General features: G+C 39.6%; 1 protein-coding gene across 4 annotated transcripts; it reads left to right on the top strand.

The window, feature by feature from the left end:
* Positions 1-604: 604 nt before the first annotated feature.
* Positions 605-27,336, top strand: LOC147161664 (splicing regulator ARVCF-like). Of its 4 annotated transcripts, none has more exons than XM_086097326.1 (17): positions 605-1,019; positions 1,646-1,747; positions 4,327-4,445; positions 11,131-11,328; positions 12,689-13,239; positions 13,311-13,789; positions 15,135-15,318; positions 15,432-15,549; positions 17,346-17,517; positions 19,080-19,097; positions 20,599-20,726; positions 20,825-20,975; positions 22,037-22,229; positions 22,427-22,538; positions 22,786-22,873; positions 23,631-23,710; positions 24,183-27,336. In XM_086097326.1, the coding sequence occupies exons 3-17, from the start codon at positions 4,425-4,427 to the stop codon at positions 24,273-24,275; spliced, it is 2,586 nt and encodes an 861-aa protein (XP_085953452.1). In that variant the 5' UTR covers positions 605-1,019; positions 1,646-1,747; positions 4,327-4,424; the 3' UTR covers positions 24,276-27,336. The 4 variants fall into 4 exon arrangements, with proteins under 4 accessions (XP_085953452.1, XP_085953451.1, XP_085953453.1 ...); XM_086097325.1 differs by having other exon boundaries at positions 1,628-1,747; XM_086097327.1 differs by having other exon boundaries at positions 605-1,747; positions 13,314-13,789.
* The last annotated feature ends 167 nt before the right edge of the window (positions 27,337-27,503 follow it).

Genomic DNA, 27,503 nt, shown 5'->3' with positions numbered 1-27,503 from the left:
CACAAATTTCACAAACTGTTTGATTATACTCTTTTCTTCTAGCGCTATTTTCTTTAAAAACACATTCCCGAATGTTTTGTTGGATTTTTGTTGGAAGGCTGGAACGACTCCAGCTCGCCCCAAATGAAGCAGTATAGAAAATGGATGGATGAATAATTTATCAACCAAAGCGAGGCTTCAACTTTTGAAATTCATCCTCAATATCGCAACATTTCACTTTCTTATCCTGTCATGCAAAACCAACTTTGATTTTCCTCCTGTAACAAGTGCCGCCCCCCCTCCCCTCCCAAAAAGTGCGTAGTTGCCTCCCGCTGACCTAGATTTGGGCGACTGACTGCCTTGCTTAGGGCTCATTGATATGCTTGATTGTCATTTCCCTGCATCTCCCCCTCTTCCCCACCCGACAACACGGAGCTGTATTAAAAAAACGAGTTTGGATGCTACACTGTTGATCAAATCAAAGCAATTAATACCGAAAAGATCTTACGAGGTTCTCGCAGTCCCCCCCCCCCCCCCCCCAAATATATATATACAAAGGAGACCTTTTGGTGAATTGAAGGCCAACTGACCTTCTGCAGTGGCCTCATGAAAGTGTGCAGTGTGTGTGTGTGAGTGTGTGTGTGTGTGTGTGTGTGTGTGTGTGTGTGTGTGTGTGTGTGTGTGTGTGTGTGTGTGTGTGTGTGTGTGTGTGTGTGTGTGTGTGTGTGTGTGTTCACTGGAATCGGCCTCAGTTGTTCATGCCAGCCTGAACACAGCAGAGCGGGCCACTGTGTTTATGTGCGTGCCTGTTGGTTTAATTAGGACAAAAATCTGCACACAGTCCACAGGAAAGAAAGGAATGAGAAAGACCCTGCGGAGTTTGTGTGGGCTTTTCATCGCCATTCGGCTGACGATGTGCACTCTTGATGTTGTTGTCATTCGCTGGCAGGATTTTAATCGTGCACCTGTTACACCTGACACCATGGATGGATGGATACTGTAGCTATCTATGTAGCTAGCTAGCCTGCTACTATAGATAGGTAAGTAGGTAGCCTGCTAGCTAGCTACATAGCTCGCTCGCTAGCATAGGTAGATAGATAGATAGATAGATAGATAGATAGATAGACAGATAGACAGACAGACAGATACTGTAGCTAGCTATGTAAGTAGCTATGTAAGTAGCTAGCCTGCTGCTATAGCTAGGAAGGTAGGTAGTTAGCCTGCTAGCTAGCTACATAGCTAGCTCGATAGCATAGGTAGGTAGAGAGATAGATAGATACTGTAGCTAGCTATGTAGCTAGCTAGCCTGCTGCTATTTATAGGTAAGTAGGTAGCCTGCTAGCTAGCTACGTAGCTAGCTCGATAGCATAGATATATCGCTAGATAGAGACAGACAGATACTGTAGCTAGCTATGTAGCTAGCTAGCCTGCTACTATAGATAGGTAGGTAGGTAGCCTGATAGGTAGCCTGATAGACAGATAGATAGCGTTCTTGTTTCAATTAATAAAGATTGATTTACAAGGAAGGACAATGTCAAACATGATTAAAAATTCATTTTCAAGGTATACTTTTCAAGAAAAACTGGACTTTATGAGGCTTGGTCAACCTAACATCATTGGCTTGTTTCAACCTGGAAATGGATTTTAGGGGCAGTTTCACTTTCAGAGCATGTATGAGCGCTACCGCTACAGCTATCTTACACAGACGGACAAGGCAGGAGCACAAAAAAAAAAGAATTCTACTGCGCCTGCGTCAGCAATGTCTCTGGTGAGTAAGATGCATTTTATTCAAAAGTTTTAATGGATAAATAAATAAATATATATATATATATATATATATATATATATATATATATATATATATATATATATATATATATATATGCTATATAAGAGTGACGAGATTTTGAGTTGTTTGGAGGTGATTTAATGGAACAGAAAGAAAACAGTTTATTGCTTTAGTAATCCTTCATCCTCAAATACACAAAATACACATCATTTTTGTAGATAATTTTGGAAACGTGATGGTGTTATTAAGAGGCGGATTAGGTCACTTAAGTCTCACAATCGCCACCCATCACAAGATAAAATTCAGAATTCTAAAGTGTATTTTTTGTATTATTCTTATTATATAAATATGTTTTGATGTCCCCGATGATGAAGATAAGCGCAGCGCCAAGCACGAGCCACAAAAGACTAACCGCAGCCAATTATCTGTGTTTTGTCAGCCCAGTGAAAATAGAAGAAGAAGCACAGAAAGCCAAAGAGCATTTTGCGCAAGTACATACAAAGGAGTCTGTTTGGCCCTGAATCATAGAGAAAGGCAGTCAGCAGATTTAGAGCTTGGCACATCCTTTATCTTACCTTTGGGGTTAGGGTTATAAAATATCAAAAACAAAATACTTAAAGCATAGCATTTTCCCTAGGGGTGTGCCAACAAAATCGATTCTCATAAGAATCGCGATTCTCATTAAGTACGATTCAGAATGGATTTGAAATGTCCCCAAATAGATTTTATTTAAATTATTTTATACTGTCTTGCCTTTGTCTGTGTGTGCGCCTTTATTTGGAGCGCTGTTCATGTTGCACCAGATTTGGCCACTGAGGGGCAGTGTGGTTCCACACGGTCTAATACACTGTTAAGTTGGAGCCATATTAGAGAGTGGAAGGAAAAAGTCACGATCAAGTTATTCCAATAAAAGTTGTTTTTTGCAGTGTGGAGCCATTCTTTTGAGTGATAAAAGTGCTGCGAGTAGCACGCTAATTAGCATTAGCGAGTCAGACTGGAGTTGATCATTACGATTCCTTGCACATCTATAGATTGAAGCAAAAATCATTGTCAAGCAAATAATTTTGAATCAAAAATCGTTCCCAAGCGAAAATTTATTCTGAATCGAATCGTAGACCAAAAAAATCGGAATCGGATCGTGAGACATTCAAAGATTCCCCCCCCCCCCCCCCCCCCATATTGCCATGGGTAATGCTATGCGCATAATAGCTTGTGGCATTATGGGAAAAAATTTAACATCTTTAGATTTTAGCCTACATTTTACCAACAAATCTGAATGTCGTTATCAATATGTTCGAACCACTTTGTAGTACATTCGAACGACTTTTACCAAAATGTTCGAATGACTTTACCAAAATATTCAAATCATTTCACCAATACGTTGGAAGGACTTTCCCACCACATTCGAATGACTTTACCAAGACATTCGAACAAATTTAGCAAGACATTCAAACAACTTTACCAATATGTTCAAATGACTTTACCATTCGAACGGCCCTCAAGACGTATTTTGTAGTACGTTCAAACGACATTGGCGAGTCAAAACTGTTTACTCCACATTAGCAGTTTCACGTTTCCACAGTTTTGCATTTTGGGACAATTTCCATTTGTGATCTTCCAGAGATAGTGAGATAGTGACAGTAACAGTAATAGGACATCATAAGGACAAAAGTTTTGGGACGCCTCTCACTTGTTAAGTCAGGGATGCACAGGAAAAAGATCGGATACAGTATAATACAGTCATGCAGACACAAATGATGAATAAAAGTACTTATTTTTCTACAAGTACCGTAAGTGAATGAGTAAGATGCCGTAAGAGTCATTTTTGATGGAGGATAAAGAGAATCTGCTTATCATTTTTGTTCAAAATCCATTTCTTTTAAAACAGCAAATATTCATGCCAGCAATTAGCATGTCAATGGCGTTTACCATTCTATGTTAGCGTTAAGCTAGCGAGACTTTCTTTTGTCAGTGCTTTGGCATTTAAACAAGAGCACAGAAACCATATTGGCAATTGTTCAGCGAGTAACTAAAGATAAATTCCACTGGAGGGGGCGTGGGGGGGGGGGGTTATGAATAGGTGAATTTGTCAATAGTGCAAGTTGTGTTTCCTCATCCTTGCTGCCTCGCAACCAAACTCGAGCGGGCATCTCCAGGGCGCCAGCTGCATCTGCTTGTGAGTGTGTGTGTGTTTGATTTTTATTATTTTTTTTATTTTTTACACACTCACCCTGAGCCATTCCACACTGTGGATTCAGCACCTTGCTAATAGCGCACACATTAACTGCAGCTCACATCAAGAGGGGGGGGGGGGGGGGAGAGGAGGGAGGGGGGAGAGGGGGGAAGGGGGGTCTCCCCTCACACCCCCTCCTTCCACGTTTGTGTCGGACAAAATGTGTGCATGCCTTTGCGCCTGCCTGCAAAGTGCGTGTGCTGCCGAGGGTGAGGGAGGGTGCGCAGCGGAGAGGGAGGGAGGGAGGGCGGGTGCGTGCGTGCGTGTGTGTGTGCGCGCGCGCTGTATGGCTGGATGATGTTTGAACTGCCTCACATGCTCACAGGGAAAAAATTAAGCAGAGGAGCCAAGGAGGCGCACAAGGAGGAGTAGGAGGGAGGAGGTGGCATCAATCTGTAGGGGAGAGCGGAAGGAGGTTCCAGCATGCCTGCGCAAGTCAAGGAGGTACGTGCATGTGTGTGTGTGCGCGCGTGTATGTGCGCGCGTGTCCTCCTCTTCCTCTCCTGCGGAGACGGGGAGCGCGTGCATTGCGCCGCTGTCATGCAGGAGGTGTCAGTCGCCTGCTGCTCGGTGCGGTCTCCTTTTGTTGCAGGAGGAGGAGGAGGAGGAGGGCATGAGGCACATCTTCATCAAGTGTGTGTGTGTGTGTGTGAAGGATTATAATCTGATAAGGGTGCTGATCTTTGATTGTGTCATGAGATGTTAGCCCAATGGGGAGGGATGGAAAGGAGGAATCAAATAGCGCACACACAGTGTGGTGAGTGTGCTGCCATGATGTATTGCATTAAATGTGACCATGCAGCATTTAACTATTTGAGGGCGGGTGCGAAGTGGCGACAATAGCAACTTTGAGGGGGGGGAGAAAATGTTTGCTTTGGGATTATGGAAGCGCAGAAGATGATGGCGTTGTTTTGTACGCGGCGGATAATGGAGGGGGCTGTTGTGGTCATTGACGGCAGTATAGAACATAATCAGACATATTGTGACTTTCGCTGAGAGCTGGCTTTATTTCGAGGTGTCGGTAGTCATAGCTTTTATGGCCGCTTTACGATCAGGAGCTAAAAATGAGAAATTAGAAGAATAGAACATTTTAAGGGAAAATGCTATAATGGGATATAAACATCTTTCTTTAAAACCATTGTCATTTTTGTTTATATATATATATATATATATATATATATCAAAAGTGTTCGTGGTATTGGTGCTAGGTATCAGTATCAGTGACTGCTCAATAGTTGAGTACTTGTACTAGTATCGCTATGACAAAAAGTGGTATCGAGCATCCCTCCTCGCAACACAGCCACATCGTCAGTTATAAAAGGGTGTGTACACATTTTCTCTTTTTTTTCAATTGAGTTGTAAAGATTATAGATCTCATAAATGGTGGGAAAAGTTTTGTCAGGAAAAAATCTTGTATTTAAACAGGGGTGTGTAGAATTTTGAGGTCCACTGTATGCTTGAAATCACAGAAAATGTTAACATCTTTCATTCATATTTTAGTGGTATCGGTACTTGGTATCAGTGTCTGTGACTACAGAAGAGTTGAGTATTACTGGTATCGGTATGACAAAAAAGTGGTATAGAATATCCCCAATTATTAGCATTAAAATGTATTAAAAAGCTTGAAAATTGCAGTACATATGACTGTAATGTTAAATAATTACCATAAAAGGAGGACTTTCTGCTAATTAAGTTCAATAATACATTTTTAAATATTGTTATTTGATTTAGATTTTTTTTTGTGTCAATGAAATAAAAAATATTTTTAAGTGACATCCCTCCATTATTATCATCATTATAAGGGGGGCACTTTTAATTCAATACGCTCACATATTTTATTTTTTTTATATTTATTTATAAATTTTTTGAATTTGCACTTTTTCATTTTTATTTGTTTATTATTATTATTTTATTAATTTTTTTAGTTACGTTTAACTGTCACAATAGAAATCATTGTAAATACATTTTTGATCATTCTTAATTTTTTATTTATTTATTTGTATTTTTATTTAAGTTAAAAGGTCACCATTTAATAATTCCTAACTGCAAAGGCAATTTTCCATCATTCTTCATTTCATTTCATTTCCAATCACATTACTTGGATGTATATTTCTCATTCATTTCTTGATTTATTGGACGGGTGGTCGGTCTGCTTCCCCGTGAGGCGTTCAGTGTCCGTGTTTGAATCCGAATTGATTCCTACACGTGTACATCGGTGGAGAGCGACAAAAAGGTTGTGACATCATCACGTTTGAGTGAGATGGACAATGACACGATGACCGCCTGTTCAGGCGAATACGCACGACTTTTTCTCCAGGATTTATGGTGAGTTTGGAGCTTTTATGAGTTAGCCGTGCCCTTGAGCTGGACACTAAAAGTCCATCTCATCGACTTTGTGCAGCTGACTTCAATAAGGATCCTCAGAATTTTCCCTCCCTTGTGATCCAAGTCAGCAAAGGCCCGATTGTCGCTTGTGTGTCGGGAAGACTATCCTGCGGTGTGGGGTGATATTCAATTCTGACGGTACGATAACCATGAGCAAAATTATCACGCTATCATGGTATTAAAATGACCTTTTTAGAAATGTTTTTCCTCCCATTTTTTTTTAACGAAATATTTAGTTAATTATGTGTGCTGTGTTAAGTTAAAAAATATATATATTTTAAATAAATAAGTAAATATTAACATTCGTCTGTTTTAATTTCTCTTAGTAATTCCCATCATTCGTAAGCAATTTTTAGAACAGGCTACTCATGTCGTCCTTGGGGCTAACTGGCACATTTTTTCTTAAAAAAAAAACTATTTTAAAGGGCAATTCTCGTTTATCAAAAAGGTATCATGGTATTAAAATTACCTCTTTTGAAATGTTTTTCCTCCCATTTTTTTTAAACAAAATATTTAGTTAATTATGTGTGCCGTGTTAAGTTAATATAAATAAATAAATGAATAAATAAATAAATATTAACATTCTTCTGTTTTAATTCTTCTTAGTAAGTCCCATCACTCGTAAGCTAGTTTTAGAACATGCTACTCATGTCGTCCTTGGGGCTAACTAGTACCTTGGCACTTATAAAAAAAATTAAAAGGGCAATTCTCGTTTATCAAAAAGGTATCGCGTCTTGCTCTGTCCCCCCCTCGTCGCAGGAGAAATTAAAAGGTTAATTGGAGGCAATTGATTTCAAAGAGGAGGCTCATTTACTCCACTTAGCAAGCAGCCAATCATATTGTTTCTTGCTTCGATGTCTCCTCAATATAAGAACTTATTAGCATATGAGCAATGTTTGAAACCTTGACTTGTAAAAAGTCACATTGAATCGCAATCGCAATATCGAGGGGGGAGGGGCGGGGGTATCGTAATTATGTTATTCTTTAAACTGTCTCAGCCCTGCTGTGTTCCCCACTTTTTTTTTTTCCCGAGCGGCCGTCAGACTGTGAGCGATCATCTCGACCTATTTGGCCGGGCGAGTGCACTTTTTAGTGACGCTGCAGTGACTTATTTGAATAAGCTTTGACTCAGAGCTGGCCCGGCGTCCCCTCTGGAGCGTGACTCATCAGACCGAAAGGGACGACGACAACAAGCGGGGCCCCTCGTCTGTCCAGACGCTATCGCCCCACCAATCCCTCATCAAGCTGTCTACACAGGACGCAGCTACGCTTTCTCGTCCGTCCCACAAAATGTCCAATCAAACACCCCCCCCTGGAGGTGTTTCGGGGTCATCTTTGCGTGACCCTCCCGTCTCCGCATTTGGGATGAGGATGTTGAGAGGCTCTTGTGTAAGAAGAAGGGGAGAGCTCTCTTGTGAATTTTTATTTATTTATTTTTTTGGGTCATGCAGCAGCAGAGTTGAGTTGGGCACTTCAGAGCTGCAGAGCGAGGGAAAGAATGAGAGAGGGAGGAGAATTGGTGGAGTTGATTAGCTTTTCACCATTTTATTTGCACGCTCGTGCACTCTAGTGCGCCTCCGTCCATATAACTGATGAATTTCACATAAAACTGCATGTGTCCAATGGGATTTTTTTTTCCTTCTATGACCAGCTCCAGTCTGTTTTCTCCAGCAGCAAAGCTCACATAGAAGAAACACAGTCTCGTTATAAAGCTTCACATCCGGCCGTCCGTTTTCTATTGCTTGTCCTCGTTAGGATCGTGCTGGAGCCCACTGGCCAATCAAAGGCTGATATTAGCGTGTTTAAATTTGGTAAAAATTGATATTTTTTTGCAGATTTTTGCCAATCACTGTTGTCGTTGTTGTGTTTTTTTTACTCATAAAAAAGGAAAAGAAAGATAATGACATTTTTAAAATCCCTCAAAAATTAGGGGGAAAAAATCCGCCAATTTTGTTTTAATTTTTAATGTTAAATACTAAAAGAAAAAGTAATGTAAAACAGTCAAATGCATACCTGTAATTCATATCTTCATTGTTGTAAGTGTTAAGATCCCCAAAATAAATGATTTTATTCATTTTCCTTTTTTAAATTAATCGACGGATGAATCGGTTATTAGAGTAGATATCCTGCTAGCCTAGCTAGCTAGCTAGGCTATATATAAATGTAATAAACAATATATCAATAGTATAATAATTAACAATAATAATAATATAAATAATATAAATTTAATAATATAATAAGTATACAATATATTATAAATAGTTAATAATATAAATAAATAGTCTGCTACATTAAAAAAAAACATCCCGCCAAAAATTAAGGGAAAAACTGCTGATTTTTTTTAAATTTTAATGTTAAATACTAAAGGACAAAGTAATGTGAAACAATTAAATGTTCTGCCTGTAATTCATATCTTTATTGTTGTAAATGTTAAGGGAACCCAAAATAGGTGATTGATTTATTAATCAACAGATTAATCAGTTATCGGAATTTTATTCTGACAGATATCGGAATCTGCATCAGCCTAAAAAAAGATCAGGCCTTAGCACGTACTATTAAAAAAAAAAAAAAGCACTCGCAAGATTAGAATCTTGGCTGACTTACAAGCAGGAGAAGTGGCAGTAAAACAGGCCCAAATCCAGAATGCCAGGCTGGAACTAGTGGGGCACTGCCCCACAATCCCGCCCGTATTAAATCTAAAATCCATACAGAAATAAATGATCTCAAATGCATTTTTTTTCTTCACCATATCTCCATCTATCTGCTGGATGGATTGCTCCAACCCTAATATAAAATCAATGTAGCATATTTCTTATGGAGCTGTCAGCTGTTATTTCTTTTCACATTTGTCTGGGAAATGATGTCTTAGACTCCACGTTTACTTCGTTTAATCATCTCCCGTAATGATGCCATGGATCATTTGTCCTGGATTTTCGATGGACGCAATCAAAAGTCTGTCAAGAGTGAAATGAGTCTAACAGATAATCAGATACGGATTAACTCGTTAGTGCGCTAAAGGAGTTTCCTCCCACATACACGCGATGGAAGTAAGTGACAACTACATTTAACGTTGATTGAATAGGATCTTCAACAATCTATAATGCATCATAATTGGTCATTTTTTTTAATTACTATATCTAATTGTACATCCCCTGACCTTGATGCCCTTGAGTAAGTAATGGACAATGTAGTGTGCAAAAAGTGTGAGGAGAAGTGGCAGTAAAACAGGCCAAAATCCAGATTTAAGTGGGTGAGGCATTGCGAGAGAAAATTTGCATACAATTGGAATAGCATAATTGCATAATAAGTAATTTAATTGAATTCAGTTTCAAACCAGTTCACTTTTCACTTCAGCTCAATCCCCCCAGTTTTATTTTATTTTATTTTATTTTATTTTATTTTATTTTATTTTATTTTATTTTATTTTATTTTATTTTATTTTATTTTATTTTATTTTATCAGACACACACAAGGGAAATCCAGACTAAAAAAACACACACATTATATGCATTAAAAGTCTGCAGTCTCAAAAAACTTTCTTAAAACTCATTCACTGCCATTGACGGCTATGGACGTCAAAAATTAATTTGAACTATTTCTATTAGTTTCACATTTTTTTCCACTTTTGTTATCAAGAGTATGAAAACCTACACTTTTTTTAATTGTATATTTAGAACAGATATAAAATTCATGATTAATCGTGAGTTAACTATTGAAGTCATGTGATTAATTACAATTAAAAAATGTAACCGCCTGATGCCCCTAATTAAAAAAAGAAAAAATTATAAAAAATTAGGGGCGTCAGACGATTAAAATTTTCAAATTTTAATTAAGCGCATGACTTCAATAGTCACTCACGATTAATCACAAATTTTATATCTGTTCTAAATGTACACAAAAAAAAGTGGAAACAAATGTGAAACTAATAGAAATATGCGTATGTTAAAGTGCACTTGTACATATGACTAGGTTTATACATTTTATTTGAATGAAATACATTAACCTTATCATTGTATCTACATAAAACGAATAAGGGGTAGCACTCGATACGTTTTTAACGTCCTCCTATCCCTTTTGAACATATAAACTATTTTCTTTCTTCCTATTCTTTATTTTGTACTTATGTTTTCTTCTTGTAATGTGTTTTCTTTATGTTTCTATGTTCAATAAAACAAACCAAAAAAAAACACACCAAATAGTTCAAATACATTTTTGACGTCTATAGCCGTCAATGGCAGGGAATGAATTAAAAAAAAAATTTTTTAATATAATTTCATGGGCATACTTTATCCTCGTCTTCTTTGTTAAAAAAAAGAAGAAGAAGAAAAAAGCAGTATTTTTGCTTTTTAGCTTATAAAGACGCACACACAAAGATGAGAACGAGTCAGTAATGTTCTCCATTTTGGCTGCCCATTTCTTTAAAAAAACAACAACAACAACAACATATTGTTCTTTTGCGCATCCCTGCAAGACGTTCCCTGTCATTTTGAGTTGCGATCAAAAGAAGAAGAAAAAAAAGCGCTCAGTCGCATCACTGAGCAAAGTTTGGCAAAGTGCAGAGAAAGGACACGTTTATACGCCGCCTGGCTCTGAAAGTTCCGTGATAGCTTTGTTATGCTTCTGGAAGGAAGAACGCCACTTTTCCCCCTAACGTTGATCGGTCCGATTGCGAAACGCGTTTGTGCTGACAGGGAACGTTGGAAATGCTGCTGAGCTGTCACCCCTCGACTGTTTGTGTGTTTAGGAGCAGAGCTCAGAGGGGCCTCCCGCATTGTCGCCCTCGCAGGAGGCGAAGCACGTGGCGGCGGATCCGCCGTCCGCCGCCGCCGCCGCCAACAACAACAACAACAACGACGAAGTGGACACGTCGGTCGCTTCTGCCATGACGTCCACCAACGATAGCTCCACCGAGGCTGACACGCCTCTGCAGGCGGACGTCGAGGTGAGAAGACTCATTCGCTCTAAATCTAAATCTAAATCTAAATCTAAATCCAGACTGTCCATTTTCATCGTCTTCGGAACATTGGCTGGACCTTGACATTTTCATTAGATTCAAACATAAACTTATTTTCAATTAAGCCGGGGTCATTACTCCTTGGCAGCAAAGAGGGTCTCGTTAATTAACGGCGGCGCGCGTTAAGTGAGGGAAGATGATGAGATGTGACGGTCGCGATGGGAAATAAGCAGGAGCTTACGGTACAGTTCAAATGTGCCACTGCCAGTTCTTGCTTTTCAACGTTTGCAGACACATCAAGGGACATATACTGTCGTGGATTGTTGAAATCCAGGATATTTGCAAATGATACCAAAAAAAAACCATTAAAAACTTGGATGTAGCGTATAAAATGAGGTAACTCATTTTCATATTTTTTTATTTTTTCCGTCACGTCATTAGAATAATAGCTTAAGTCATATTTTGACAAATCTTTCTCTTTTTTTTTTGCAACATCTTTAGTTAAATCGATCATTCAATTCCACCCCTGATATGAAATGATTAATAAACGTAAAATAATCAGCATTTAGTTCCGTTTTTTTTTGTTTTCTGAAAAAGGAAAAAATGACATATTCATAATTGTTTATTTAAAAACAAAAGTTTAATTTATACGGAAAATATTGACTTCACTGTCAATAAATCATCACCCATTATTTAAGTTTAAAAAAAAGTATTTAAAAATTAATGAAAACTATACTATACATATAAAGTGTATGCACAAAATGTTTATTTTGCTAGTTTTATTTGAATATTTACAATTAACACATCAAAAATAAAAATTTACATAAAATAATACATACTTGTGTAAAATTGTTTAATGTATTTTCCAAAAACTACATTAAACAATTAAAAAGGTAGAATGCTTTATTTCACAAATGTTCGTCATTACATTGTTTACAATAAAAAGTTAAACTCATATCAAATGCATATTTTACACTTTTATTTCATACAAAATAAATAAACAATTTACGTGATGTAAAATATAGCGTTCAATTATTTATTTTTTATCTCTATTTGATTGTAAATAAAATTTTGTTATTTACAATAAATGCATGAGCAAATTATTTTATAAAAACAAAAAGATGTCAAACATTTTTCATTTATTCGTTTTTGATATTTACAAATAATAACATGTAAAAAAAATCCAGTTTAACGCATGAAATATTACAAGACTCATGATCATGTAAATTACATGGGCCGGATTCTGGAACGCAGCGGGCCATATGTGGCTCCCAGGCCACACTTTGCCCACCCTTGCTGTAATGTAACCACGCATGACACATTTAAGCTCACATTTGTGTGTTTCCAGGAGTTGAAAGCCGTTGATAACGAAGTTGTCCAGACGCCGGACGAATTGCAGCACGAGAACCATCATCCGTCGGATGCGCCGGTCCGACCAGAAGACAAACCCCCGGCAGAGGAACCGATTCCTCACACTGAACCTTCTCACGCACCCGCCACAACAGCCCCTCAACCGGTTCTCCAGCTCAGTGACCCTCAGCCGGCCAACCCGGACAATCCGAGCCGGGTTTACGCCCTTCCCGACGGTTACAGAGCCCCCGGGGAAGATTTGCGCGCCGGCTACGGCAGCCTGGCCCGCGGCAGCAGCGCCCTCCACGGCTACTGGCTGAATAAAAACTTCCAACCCGGGGCGCATTTCACGTTGCCCTTCCTGAGGGACAGTTTCACTCCGGCGGGGTTTAGCAAGCCGACGGGCGACGACGGCCTCGGGGACCAGTCGGACAACCCCGCGGACATGAGGAACGACCACCCGGCGGCGACTTACGCCACCTTGGGAGGGATTCACAACTTCAGGCCCATTACCACCATGGAGCTCCTCAGGGAGCCCTCGAGGACCAGGTAAAAAAAACTCCTGACCTTTCAATGGGTCCCGCCACCGTTTACTGATTCTCTTCTTTCCGTTCCTCAAGAAGTGGCTACGACGAAGCCTTCATGGCGCAGCTGGAGGGCAACCTGAACCCGTTCTTCCAGGCCATGTGCCGAGCGCAGACCTTGCAGTTCCCCCACAAGCGCAGCAGCATGGTGAGCCTGGACAGCATGCGCAGGGATCCCCGCTGGAGGGACCCCAACTTGCACGAGGTCATCTCCATGCTGGGACACCCCATGGACCCGGTCAAGTCCAACGCCGCCGCCTACCTGCAGCACCTGTGCTATGAGAACGACCGCATCAAGCAGGAGGTGCGGCAGTTGAACGGGGTGCCCATGCTGGTGGACCTGCTGGACCACCCCAAAGCCGAAGTCCACCGCAAGGCCTGTGGGGCCCTGCGGAATATTTCCTACGGGAGGGACCACAACAACAAAATGGCTATCAAGAACTGCGACGGCATCCAGGCTTTGGTGCGACTGCTGAGGAAGACGGGCAGCATGGAGGTCAAGGAGTTAGTCACAGGTAAACAGTGTTTCCCACACCGTGTTAAGACCTTTTTTAAAGAAAAATAATAATAAAAATAAAAAAAATAAAAAATAAAAAGACAAGTAGATTTCAAGAAAATGTCATAAAAAAATATTTCAAAACAAAACTGAACAAAAAAACGTGTCGCGACCAGATATACCCCAGCACCCACCCGAGTCCACCCACTCAGTAGATTTCAAATCTGTGGGAAACACTAGTTTTAGCTTCTGCAGCCATCCATCCTATAAAAAAAAAAAGATACACTTACACCGATTTTTAACATCTTGATCCATTTTTTCCCCTCTTTTAAGTATTATTTTTGTCGCTTTTTGCCTTTATTGTTAAAAGGTGAGAGAGCCCAAAAGGACTGATTGTTGATGCTAACCGATAGCATGTCTATGGCTTTTTCTATTTACATTAGCATTGAGCTAGCAAAAGCCGCAATATAGTTGGGTTGTTTTAAATACTGATTAGTTTGTCAGTAAACTTGAACGGAGTGGCATTAAAGCAGCTTGGAATGTATTTTTGGTGATGTTTGTTGTTTGCCAAACCGCTTAAACGGTAAACTGGGTTTAAAATCGGGGCGAATGACGGCTCGTAAGTTGGGTCATTCGTAGCTAAAGGCACCGGAAGGGAAAACAAAAATTGACGAAATAAGTCAAACTAAAAGTGAAAAAACATTTCTGTCACCGAAATAAAATATAAACAAAAATGTTTTTAAAAAGCAGCCAAAACTGTTGATGAAACAAAAAGTACACTATAAAAAAAAAGGGAACATTTCTTTTGTTTTCGTCATTTTGGTATTGCTCAGCCTGTCAAATGGTTGATTGATTGATTGAAATGTTTATTTGGAATATTTTCAACATTATTCCAATACATAAAAATAACAATAATCAATAAACAAATTGAAGAATCAAAAGAAAACAATCAATGAGTATTTGAAATGGAGTGATTGGTCAAATGGTCATTTAAAAACTTTACTAGAAAAATTTTAAAAATCTTACACTCAATATAATATGCCCGTATAGGAATAAAAACTAAAGCTAATAGTACAAAAACAAATCAAAACTAAATAAAACAAACCATTAAAAAAAAAAAATAATAATAAAAACTCACAAAGCAGCTCTAAAAACTACACTAAAAACAGGAACAGACTCTTTTGTTGTTTTTTTTAAATAAAAAAAATTGGGTTGTAAAAAGTTGGGTCAAATTGACCCATGTAGCAGGTCGGTCCAATTCTTGACCAATATCGGGTTATTTTTGTCAATGAAATAAAAATGAACCCTCCAAAGCGGTCATAGCCCAGCACTGTACTTCTTGTCTCCTTGGTCGCCACCTGCAGGCACCCTTTGGAACCTGTCGTCGTACGAGCCCCTGAAGATGACAGTCATCAACCACGGCCTGCAAACGCTCAACGAAGAAATCATCATCCCCCACTCGGGTTGGAGGCGAGAACCGGGCGACCCGTCCAAGCGGCACAGCGCCGAGTGGACCATCGTCTTCAAGAACACATCGGGTTGTCTGCGGTAACCTTGGGCAATAAATGATAGGCGGCTGTTACATTTTTGTGATGGATGAGGACTTTTTTTTTAAAAAAAGTGGGCGGGGCGCTTTTGATAAAAGGCTCTCGTTGCCGTAGGAACGTCAGCTCGGACGGAGCCGAGGCCCGACAGCGGCTGAGGGAGTGCGAAGGGCTCGTGGATGCGCTCCTGCACGCCCTCCACTCGGCTTTGGTCAACAAGGACACGGACAACAAGGTCGGTCCAATTTCCATGTGAGCGTGGCGACCTGTCAGTATGTGTCACGTGATCGACTGGCGACCAGTCCAGGGTGTAGCCCGCTTCGCTTATCAAAAGTCATCCATAGATCTATTAAGACTAGAATAGATGTGAAAGTAATGTGACTGGTTGTTTGTCTCGCTGTGGCCTGTGATTGGCTGGTGACCAGGTGTAACCCGCTTCTCTCACCAAAGTCATTTTAGGTCTATTGAAGACTTTAAATTGTCCATAATTGTAAATTTAACTGTGAATGCTTGTGGTTTGTCTTGCTGGACCCTGCCATTGGCTGGCGACCAGTCTAGCGGTACCCCTTTTCTCTCACCAAAAGTCATCCCTAGATCGATTAAAGACACTAAATTGTCCATAGGTGTGAATTTAACTGTGAATGTTTGTGGTTTGTCTAGTTGTACTCTGTGGTCAGGGAGCGGCCAGTCCAAGGTTTGCCCAGCTTCTCTCGCCAAAAGTGAGTTTAGGTTAATTGAAGATTTTACATTATCTTAAAATATGTCAAACTAAGTGTAATTAGTTGTTTGTCTCTTTGTGGCCTGTGATTGGCTGGTGACCAGTCCAAGGTTTCTCCAATTTCTCTCGCCAAAAGTGAGTTTAGGTCTTTTGAAGACTCTAAATTGTCCACGAGTGTAAAATGAATTATGAATGCTTGTAGTTTGTTAGGCTGTACCCTGCCATTGGCTGGCAACCAGTCCAGTGGTATCCCGCTTCTCTCACCAAAAGTCATCCTAGCCCTATTAAAGACTCTAAATTGTCCATAGGTGTGACTTCAACTGTGAATACTTATAGTTGCCGGCTGGCAACCAGTCTTGGGCGTATCCCGCTTCTCTTGCCAAAAGTGTCATTGACGATGCTACATTGTCCATAAGTGGGAAAGTAAGTGTGACTAGCTGTTTGCCGTTTCGTACCCTGTGATTGGCTGGTGACCAGTCCAGGGTGCAACCCACTTCTCTCATCAAAAGTCAATTTTGGTTTATTGAATACTCTAAATTATGCACAGGTGTGAGAATGAATGGTTGCTTGTCATGCAATTAGCCATAATCTTTCCTTTTTTGGGGGGGGGAAAAAAAGGAAAGGAAAGTAAAAGTAATTTTAGGTCCACTGAAGCCTCTAAATTGTCGTTAAATGTGAATATGAGTGTGACTGGTTGTTTTTCCATACCGTATATGTGCCCTGCGACCCATCCAACTTCTCTCGCCAAAAGTCTCCTGGGATAGGCTCCAGCTCACCTTTACCCTTAATGAGGACAAGAAAGCGAACGGACGGATGGAACGGATGGCAAAAATGACCATTTGCCGGATCCTTGGGCTCACCGCCCCACTCGCCGCTAGCGCTGCGTGTTTTTTTTTTTTCTTCTTCTCCCGTATGGAGCTTTCCATGTGGACATTTGCTTTAATAGTTGGCTGACAAATGATGGAAGTTGATGTCAGAGCATGGAAGAAGAGGCTCGGAGGGGGGGGGGGGCAGGAAGTGTCACATCTCATTGCAGTGATGTTGTTTTGGATGCAGCCACCGAAGGGGGGGGGGGGGAGCGAAATGTTAAAATCCTATTGGCTCCAAGTCAGGAAGCATTACTTTTATGTGTCATTAAAGCGTCACACTCCATCAAGTTAATTGAGACTCTGCGCCAAAACTGCCAAGTGCAATACGCTCCGCACGCACGGTCGCACGCTATCGCCATGCTGCAGGAATGCAAAATTAACGAGACGTTTCATCGACGACGCTTAACGAACGGCGATCCTTCTTGTCCGTTATCTTCCGTTCAGTCGGTGGAGAACTGCGTGTGCATCCTGCGGAACCTTTCCTACCACGTGCACAAGGAGGTGGCGGGCGTGGAGCGCCTTCAGGAGCCTCACGTCACGCAGCTCATGAAGTCCGTGGCGCCGCACCGGAAGAAGAACCACGAGCCCGACTGCTTCGGAGGCAAAAGGCCCAAAGGTGCGCGCAGGGAACGTTTTTCATGACCCGTGATTAATCGCGGCCCGGGGTTCGCCGTTATTATCGCCACGCTTCCGTGCGATTCATTTGCCAAACTGCAGGGTGCACATCTTGCTGTTGCTTCACTTTCACAAGAGGAAAGTATGAGTCATCCAGGGAGGTTTAAATTGTGGTTAGAATAAAATTGTATTAAAAAAAAAAGAAGAGACATTGGATTCCAGTGGTGCCTTGATATGATCTCAGTGACTCACTTAACTACAAGCAGCAGTTTGGCGAATAGAAGTAGTAAATAAACTTGAAAAAATGAGGCTTCAAGCTATTTATTGCCAATACACTCAAGTTTTATTGCCAAACTAAACATAAAAAAAAGAGAATTACACTTTTCGTACTTACAACACCCACATAGCTTAGCCTTTCGTCAGCTAGCTTAAATGTTAATGCTAACACATAACAGGAAATGCTACAGGCAACTATTAGCATCTAGCAGATTTTTTTTACATAGTGCTATTTTTTATTTTTATTTTTTTTTACACAAGGTGCTTCTCATGGAAAAAATACAACGGTCAAAGGCATTTACAATGAAGAATTTCAGACATTTAAAAACAAAGTAAAGAAATGAAAAGTAGTCTTTCGTCAGTTTTTTTCATGTTAATGCTAACAATGGGAAACGCTATATTAGCATCCACGCAAGATAGTTTTTTTTTTACATAGTGCTTGTTTTTTAACACAAGGTGCTTCACATAGTTAAAAACATAAGAGTCAAAGGCATATACAACTAAAGAATTTCAGACATTTAAGAGCAATGAAATAAAAAGTCCTTTTTCAGTTAGCTTAATGTTAATGCTAACACATAATGGGAAACGCTATAGGCAACGTTTAGCATCTGTTTTATGCAGCACATTTTATACACAATAGTTAAATACAACATCCAAAGGCATTTTCAAACAAACAAATTGAATACACTTAAAAGCAAACATAGGTCAAATCGGATTCGATTTTTTTTTTGTAGTAGCAAAGGTATCCCAACAATAGCATCAAATAATTAGTTTAAATTGCAAACATTAACTTAACATTAATTTAAGTTAGAAAAACCCTATAATGTCAATTGTTTACATTTATGCAGAAATGTTAGCACATCCAAGCAAGCAACTTGCTGAGTTGTTTTTACTTATATCTTTAAGTTGGGGTTCAATACAAGGGTCAACAGTTCTATAAATGTTTTTTTATTTATTGTGAAATGTGGGAAAGTCAATTTTCACAACCCCAATACTTAAAACATTTAATTTGATTGAAGTTTGTTGCCTGGAATTTTTTTTGAAATTCACCCAACTTGTGTGTAGTCAATTCCTTAATGTGTGCCTGTCCTCCATCTTGATAGAGGTCAGACAAAATTGGATTTCTTAATGACGGGGGAAGTGATGATAAAATATATTGTCAATAAACGTGTATTTTAGTTAAGGCACGTAAAATATTGAGAATTTGGAATATTTTACACTTGTGTGTTTTGTGTCCTCTCTCTAACATCCGTCTTCTCTTTCTTTCCTACCGGCCACGTTCTTCAGAAGAATGGTTCAGCCATGGTCAGTAACTGCTTCTTGTAAATATTTTGATTTGATTTTATCCATTGTGGGGGGGGGGGGGGGGGTCTTTATGACAATTCCTGACCACACACAAATGAGATCATCATATGAAGACCTCTCCTTTGTACAGTAGATGACTATCAAACACGCAGGCACCGGCTTGCTTGTTTGCTTTGTATGCACGGCGCTGCGGAGAGCCGCCAGGGGCAACTCGTTGAAATGCAAGACCACGCGTCAGCACCTGCCCCGCTCGAGGACACTTGCATTACTGCAACCGAATGACCCGGCGTCTGAAAGAGGGCCACTATCCCCCGTCAATATACCGCAATTTCCACCCCCCCAACCTTATCGTGGCGGGTGTCCAAATATCTTTTGTTTTGCGTGTGCGGCGTAAGACGCTTCAAACGTGGCTGGGAAGAAATGAGTGCAGATGTCGTCCCACGCTGCAGACCGCCAATGCAAATCCAGCGTGTAGCACTTTTGCAGCGTTAAGCGTTTCTGGCAATCAACCAGAAGCTTCTACTCGCGGATGGTGGACTAAGTTAACCTCCTCATGAGCAGATTATTACCTCCGCCAAGGACTTGCGAGGGGGAATAATTCAATAAAAATAAAAAAAAGCATTTTTGTGAGGATATGGGGGGAAAAAGTAAATATTTTCACAGATAATTGTGCTTTACCTTGATTGGTCTACTTAAGACAAATAAACGCTTCCCGCAAGTATAACACTCCCTTCTATTATCAGCAAAAAAAAAATTAAGTGCAATTTTAGTAATCCCCAAAACACTAAATTAATTTGGTGGAAATATATTACAATTTTCCTTCATTTTACATTAATTCAACACATCAATGTAAAAAATAAAGTCTACAATGGATATCAATTTACTCAACTCGAGAGTATTCACCGATACTGATATCAAGTACCGATACCACTAATGCTTTTGATACATAAAATTTCCCCTCAAAAAGCAATGACAGATCATTTTAAAGAAAGACCTATATATCCCAGTATAGCATTTTCCTTAATCAATTACTTGAGTTAATGGCAATTTTATATTCTTCTAATTTCTAATTTGTTGTTCCTGATCGTAAAATGCCCACTAGAGGGAGTTTGGTCATAAATACCGATACGTTGGCATGAGGCCAACTACTGATATCTAGTGTTGGTACTCACCCATCTCTAGTTGAGATTTCACCAATCACATTCATGCTAAATGGGAGTCAGCACGCACCTGCCACCTTTTAAAATACAGTACCTGTGATTAACCCCAAATAAACTTCAGCTCCTCCAGTAGGCTTTCCTGACATTTTTTTTTTTTCATTTGAGTTTTTCTGGTTGTAGGTATAAGTGGTGGAACAAGTTTTTAAATTATTTATTTTGGTCTCTTTTTTTCATTTAACAAAAACGGGGTATTTGAGCAGGGGTGTGCAGACTTTTTATATCCACGCAAACTGATAGTAGAGCACTCAGCGGGACTTTATTGTGTGTTTGGTCCATCACAGGTTTGAAGATGCTGTACCAGCCTGAGGTGGTGAGGCTTTACCTGACTCTGCTCGGCTGCAGTCACAACGCCAACACCTTGGAAGCGGCCGCCGGAGCCCTGCAGAACCTCGCCGCCGGACACTGGACCGTGAGATATATATTTGAAATAAACAAATACATATGGATGCTCGCTTCTCACTGCGCAGACCAGCGAATTGCCATTAAACCGGATGCGCGTCCTTATAGTGGTCCAGCTACATTCGAGCCACGGTGCGAAAAGAGAAGGGTCTGCCCATCCTGGTGGAGCTGCTGCGCTCTGACGTGGACAAAGTGGTGCGAGCGGTCGCCATCGCTCTCCGTAACCTGGCAATGGACAGACGGAATAAAGACCTGATAGGTAACTGCTAGAAAATCTGTACATACTCTCAAAACAGTTGAGTCAAAAATAACCCAAGTATCAGGCGAAAATGGATTGAGTCAAAAATTGGGTCATTTTGTAGAAAACAACCCAGAAAGTTGGGTCAGAACATCTACTTTTGTCAATTTGACCCAACTTTGGGTAAACATTTTGTATAAAACAACCCATAAAATTGGGTTAGATCCTCTTCTAGGGTTTATTTGACCCAATTTTTGGTCAAATATTGGGTCAATCTGTATAAAACAACCCAGAAAGTTTGGTCAGATTGTCTAATAGACCCAACTTTCTGGATTGCGTTGCAAAAAAAAAAGAAGAAGGTAATTTTGTATAGAACAACCCATAAGGTTGGGTCAGATTCTTTACCTGGCTTAATTTGACCCAACTTTGGGTAAAAAATTGGGACATTTTGTATAAAACAACCCAGAAAGTAGGGTCAGATCGTCTTCTTGCGTCAATTTGACCCAAATTTCTGAGTTTTTAGGGAAATAATTTTGTATAAAACAACCCAGAAAGTCAATTTGCCCCAACTTTGGGTGAAAGATTTAGTCATTTTGTATAAACAACCCCAAAAGTTTGGTCAGATTGTCTAACAGACCCAACTTTAAAAAAAAAAGAAGTAATTTTGTATAAAATAACCCATAAAGTTGGGTCAGATTCTCTACCTGGGTTAATTTGACCCAACTTTGGGTAAAATATTGGGACATTTTGTGTAAAACGACCCATAAAGTTGGGTCAGATCGTCTACTTGGGTCAATTTGACCCAACTTTCTGAGTTGTTTTGCCTAAAGAAATATATACAATTTTGTATAAAACAACCCATAAAGTTGTGTCAGATCGTCTACTTGGGTCAATTTGACCCAACTTCGCGTCAACAATTGGGCCATTTTGTAAAAAAACAACCCAGAAAATTGGGTCAAATTGACCCTTAAAGTGGATCGATCCCTTTTTTGATCCATAATTGGGTTACATTTGACCCAACTGTTTTTAGAGTGCAGTAACAAAGTATTTGTACTTCATTACTTGCCACTACTGGCCTGCAGGCAGCTACGCTTTGAGGGACCTGGTGGCCAACCTGCCGTGCGGCCAGCAGCGACCGGCCAAAAATCTGGAAGGGGACACGGTGGTGTCGCTCCTCAACACCATTCACGAGATCGTCAGCGACAGCCAGGAGAACGCAAGGGCGCTCATCCACGGACACGCCATCCAGAAACTGGTGGCCATCAGCAGGTCAAGGTGAACCGCAAAGTCCATTCGTTTGTTTTTTGTAGCGTTTGGCTTCATCGGGGTTAGCATTTAGGGTTTCATTATTCTTGCAAAAATGCAAAATATTTTCTTCTAAAAATGCAACTTTATTGCATTACTCCTGTAGATGGTATTATTTTTGTTTTATATTATTATGTTTTAACCATCTCTTTTGTTTGTTTTCATAGCCAATCAACACGTGAGAACAGGGCTGCTTCCCACGTGCTTCAGACCATCTGGGCCTACAAGGACCTGAGGAATAGCCTCAACAAGGCGGGCTGGAATAAAAGCCACTTTAAGGTATGGAGAATAGTTTTGTTAATAAAGAGACATATTGTGCATTATTCCACAATTTAAAACGGTCTAGATTTCATTACGAGCACGTATCTGGTGTTAGGACCTGAGATGAAATCACACACACATAAGCCAATACATTTTTTTATTTTCTATAATATTGTACAAAGTATGTCATCTTTCAGGTAAATGCCGCAATGTGAGACAAAAAAATGCATTTTTCGTGATATTTTTTCTCAACTTTCTTCCAAAGCCGACAGCAACCGCAGTGACAAAAAAATCCAAGAGTGTGAAGCAAAGCGGCGACGACATCACGTTGCCTCTCATGGACAAATCCCAAGGTCAGAAAACATTTGCGCAAGGTTTTTCATGAATTTCAAATGCTATTTGATAATTGGCTAGCGAAACGAAATAGGTGGGTGCGAAAGCTGTGTTCAAACAGACCAGAGGGGGCTCAAGTTGGTAGGGAGGCGCGAAGGCAGCGATGCGCCGTCAAGGTTATCGGTGGGAGGAAGTAACTTCCTAATGGTGCTCCGACAAAAATCAAGCATGTCAAGTCGATGCTCAATTTCAAGCAGGACGAGTCCGTGCCAAATTACCCAGTGGGTAAGCAGAGCTTGATTTGAATGAAACTTGGTGTACTTGTTGAAAGTGAAGGCACAACGCTAAATTTAAAATTTGAGGTCAATCAGAGCAGGGGTTTGGGAGCTACGGCCCTGCCGAGATTTGAAATTGTTAGCAAAAGGGGCGTGGCCTCCTTCCTTTGAACCCTTACATCTCAAGAACTACTGGACCAATCTTCATAAAACTGGTATTGTTGTATAAGGAATTCAACAAGAATTCAAAATATGCTACTATTTAGAAGACTGGTGCGTATTTTTGTAACCTTTTGACCTTTTGTTTTAGTTGACCTTGAAATTGACCTTGTGGATCAAGTAACTTTATCAAAGTTTGAAATGAAATGCATAAAAAATTATTTTGAGATATACATTTTTAGCGGCAATAAGGAGTCAAAGTAAGCTTACCTTCAGATACTGAAAGTTGAATATTCATTGTCTGTAAATACTGCATCTAATATGCACTACATTTGTTTTTCAGATGTATTTTCCAGTAGTTTAGAGCCAAACGACAGAGTGGAAGATGGAATTGGACCTGTTGTTGAAAGAGACCCTGTCCAGGTAAAACCATCTTTAGCATACCACAACTTTATGTACAGTGGTGCCTTGAGATTTACAAGTTTTTTCTTTTAGATAGTAGCCATCGTCTGGATGACTCACCTCACACTAAGCAGTTTGGCAAATATTAAAAAAAAAAAATTGTGCATTTCTATTATTATATCATTATTATATGTTTTGATAAACTATAATATTTCGGAGTGCTATTTGTCCTCGTTTAAATGAAAAGGCTGGAACGGATAAATGGCATTTCCATTCATTCCAGTGTAAAAAGACGACTTGAGATACCGGCGTTTTGAGCGCGGTCACAAAACAAACTCAACTTGCATCTCAAGGCACCGACCGCCGTGTTTCTAATCGTGCATGCTTTGCATACTCGCACTGCCATTGTAATACTGCGCCGCCAAGCCCGTTTGTTTACGCCGTGTCCAATAACGTTTGCATATCTGTCCCCCCCCCCCCCTTCCCCGCGCAGGCGATAAGCGAGAGGAAACACTTCATCCGAGCTGGCAGGCCCGCCGTGGGCCTCATGGATAACAAACCTCCGCCGCTGGACTCGTGGGTGTGAACGCCACAACGCGGCCATTTAACAGTGCGACACCACCACGCGCGGTAGAGACACTTTCCAGCGGCCCACACGCACATTTATGCAAATGACTCCGACGTGTAGTATCAACAATCCCAGTACCAGTAGTTTTTTGATCCTAGGGAATGACGTGCCAAATATTTATCTATAAGATGCTTATTTGTTCATAGATTTGATGAGATTCCCCATATATATATTCTGTAAAGGAGGCCGATCATGTTAAAAACCGTCATAGACGATACGTATGGTATGACGTATGTCTGAAATATGCAAGACGCCTGTAGACGTACGCGCCCAAAGAGAATTTCGTTTCGCCGCACACGTAAGCACTTAAAACACTTCAGTGAGATTAAGCTGCGAGTTTATCATTCGTTTTCTATCAATTGTTTTGTCTTTGAAGAAGAAAAGACTCAGATGAGAAATTATAGTATAGAGTGAGCCTGGTGGTTGTCAAGGGTAGTGTCACTGCCAAAAATAAAGAAATAGTAGATCATATATATATATATATATATATATATATATATATATATTAGGGGTGTCAGGCGATCGTAATTAATCGCAATTAACGCCACAAATTTTTTTTAGCACATGATTAATGACCGCCCCTTACTTGGAAAGCCTGTCCTGGGGGAATTCCATTCGCTACGCAGCAGACACGTCCACGTCAAAATTGAGCAGTAATAAATGTCATATTAATGCATTTATTTGTGGAGACTGGGGTCAAGTTGCATTTTACAATTTTAAAATGTGCAGAATTTCTTCATGTTCAAGATTAGATAGCTCTTAATATGAAAAGAGAAATGCACTGAGCTATCACCAATGTCTTACAAATGCAATGATGCCATCTAGTGGCAGAATAATGACCTCAACACTAATCAATCTTTTTAACTCTTAACTCAATTTTATGAATTATTATGAAATTATGGAATCAATAACTAAAAGATGCAGCCATGTTTCTATTATTAACTTTTTTCCCACTTTTATGTTAACAAGAGTATGAAAACTTGGAGAATTTTTTTATTTTTATTGCACATTTAGAATAGATATCAAATTCAAAATTAATCGTGAGTTAACTATCGAAGTCATGAGATTAATAACGCTTAAAATTTTGAATCACCTTACACCCCCTAATATATATATATATATATATATATATGATTACTCACAAACTCTGTGTGCCATTTGCAAAACTGCCCCCGCGTCCCCCCTTTGACTCTTGAGACGAGATGTGTAAATGTGTAAACAAAAGGACTGTTAATAAGCTAAATGGATGCATTTATATTGTGATATTTATTATATCGAATAGCCATGTTAAGAATCCGAGGTCTTAGACGCGTACGAGAGCCACACTACCGGCCACTCAGTGGTCCGATACGTTCAACACAAGTCTGGTTTGTAGTCGCTCGCTCCCTTTTTGCATTGCGATGTTGAATGAAAATAAACTACATGCCAGAATTTCTCATTTTTATCCGTCTTAACTTTTCCAGCCTTATGGCGAAAAAAAAAAGCGCTCCAACAGACTTTTAATGGCTTTAATCATAATTAAAAGCAAAGTAACCAATTTGGGTCATAACAGCAGCATGTGTTGTTTGTCGAAGCTGCTTATGGTTCTTGGCAGTCGCTCGATAGCAACATTTCAAAAAGAGTAAATCACTTTCTCGCCACACTAAAAAAAGGGGGGGGGGGGAGGATTTAAAGTTGTAATGTTATTAGTAAAAATAGTATAGTCACAAGACGATACTGTATATATATATATATATATATATGTGTGTGTATGTATTTAAAAAAATCCTAATATAAGCGGTTCAGATAATGGATGGAAACTTGATTCTTATATTTACATTATTTCATAAATCTTTCTTTTTACCATTTTGCCACGTTAAACACATTTGACTGCTCAAGAGTACAACTGTATTTTTATAAATCCCGCCCCCCCCCCCCAAAAAAATCTATATTCTAAATCCTTTTCTCATAACATGTCAACTTTTTTCCCATCAAATTACAACTTTTTTTTTCCTTATAACATTTTTAACATTTCTTGTTCTCGTCGTTTACAATTTGATATTAGCACCGTATTCTTGTAATGTTCCAATCCTATGTTTTTTTTTTAAAATACTGACAAAACTAATGTTACAATTTTTTAAATGATTCTTATTTTCTCAAATTAATACAGTTTTAACCTTGTGTGACTTTTTCCTCATAAAATAACAATCACTCATTCAATGGCAGCCATTTCCTTTATCTTCCCACCTGAAATAAACATAAAATATACAAAAACATGCGTCCTTGGCAATGAGTGAGTTGACTTAACTAAAAATGACTAGTTTTAGTTTTAGTTTTAATAACTAGTTTTCACCTCGTTTTTTTTGTACAGCCCTAATACTGCTTAATACAGTCAAACCTCCTCTGTTTATTTTAAATAGTATCTAAATGACTTAGTTTGTCCCAACGTTGGCGGTAATTAATTGAAAAAAAAACACTTTTATTAACCATTTTAATTTCAAAACTAGGCATGATTAATCGCATTCGACAGTGACAGATTAACATAATTAAAACCCTGTAAACCCCCCCTGTTTGCAAAACACATAATTGAGCTCATTGAATTAATTTGTCTTGAATTAAGCTGACGGGAAGCAAGTAGCCTTCCCGAATCCTTTCAGGGTATTGCAATCTTTATCGTACAATAAACTGTAAGATATTGGAGCTCGTGTTTGTTAGCGAAAAGCCCTCTGGTGCGCTTTTCTTGTTTGCCTAAGAATGACTTATTATTGTTGCTCTTTGGTTCTCCTAAAGCGGGGGGCTTATAGGACAAACAAAACCCTGGAGTCATTAATCTCCAAATAGGAGGATGATTTATTTGTGACGAGACAAAGGGAAGACTATTGTGAGCGGCAATATTTTCCTTGGGGGAGTTTAATGACTTTGCTACTAAAGGCATCCACAGTGTGGTGATTCAGCGATGACTCAGCAGCAGATTATGTCGGCATTATCATTGGCGAAGCTCCTCACAAAAAAAATTAATAAAATGCAGTCGATTCGAGGATGTCATGTTTATGGACTGTATTTGACTATTTTGTTTCACTGATGCCGCATAAAAGGCGTAAGAAATCAACATCATTTAATGAGCTCCGACACAAGAGCAGAATCCAAAAGTATGACACAACCTGCATTTGTGTGTAAATTGGAACACACCACAGCCTATGTTAATTC

This window comes from Leptonotus elevatus, chromosome 15 (assembly GCF_054856555.1).
Source record: "Leptonotus elevatus isolate MCC_2025b chromosome 15, RoL_Lele_1.0, whole genome shotgun sequence".
NCBI lineage: Eukaryota > Metazoa > Chordata > Actinopteri > Syngnathiformes > Syngnathidae > Leptonotus > Leptonotus elevatus.
This window is presented reverse-complemented; position numbering and strand designations above follow the sequence as displayed.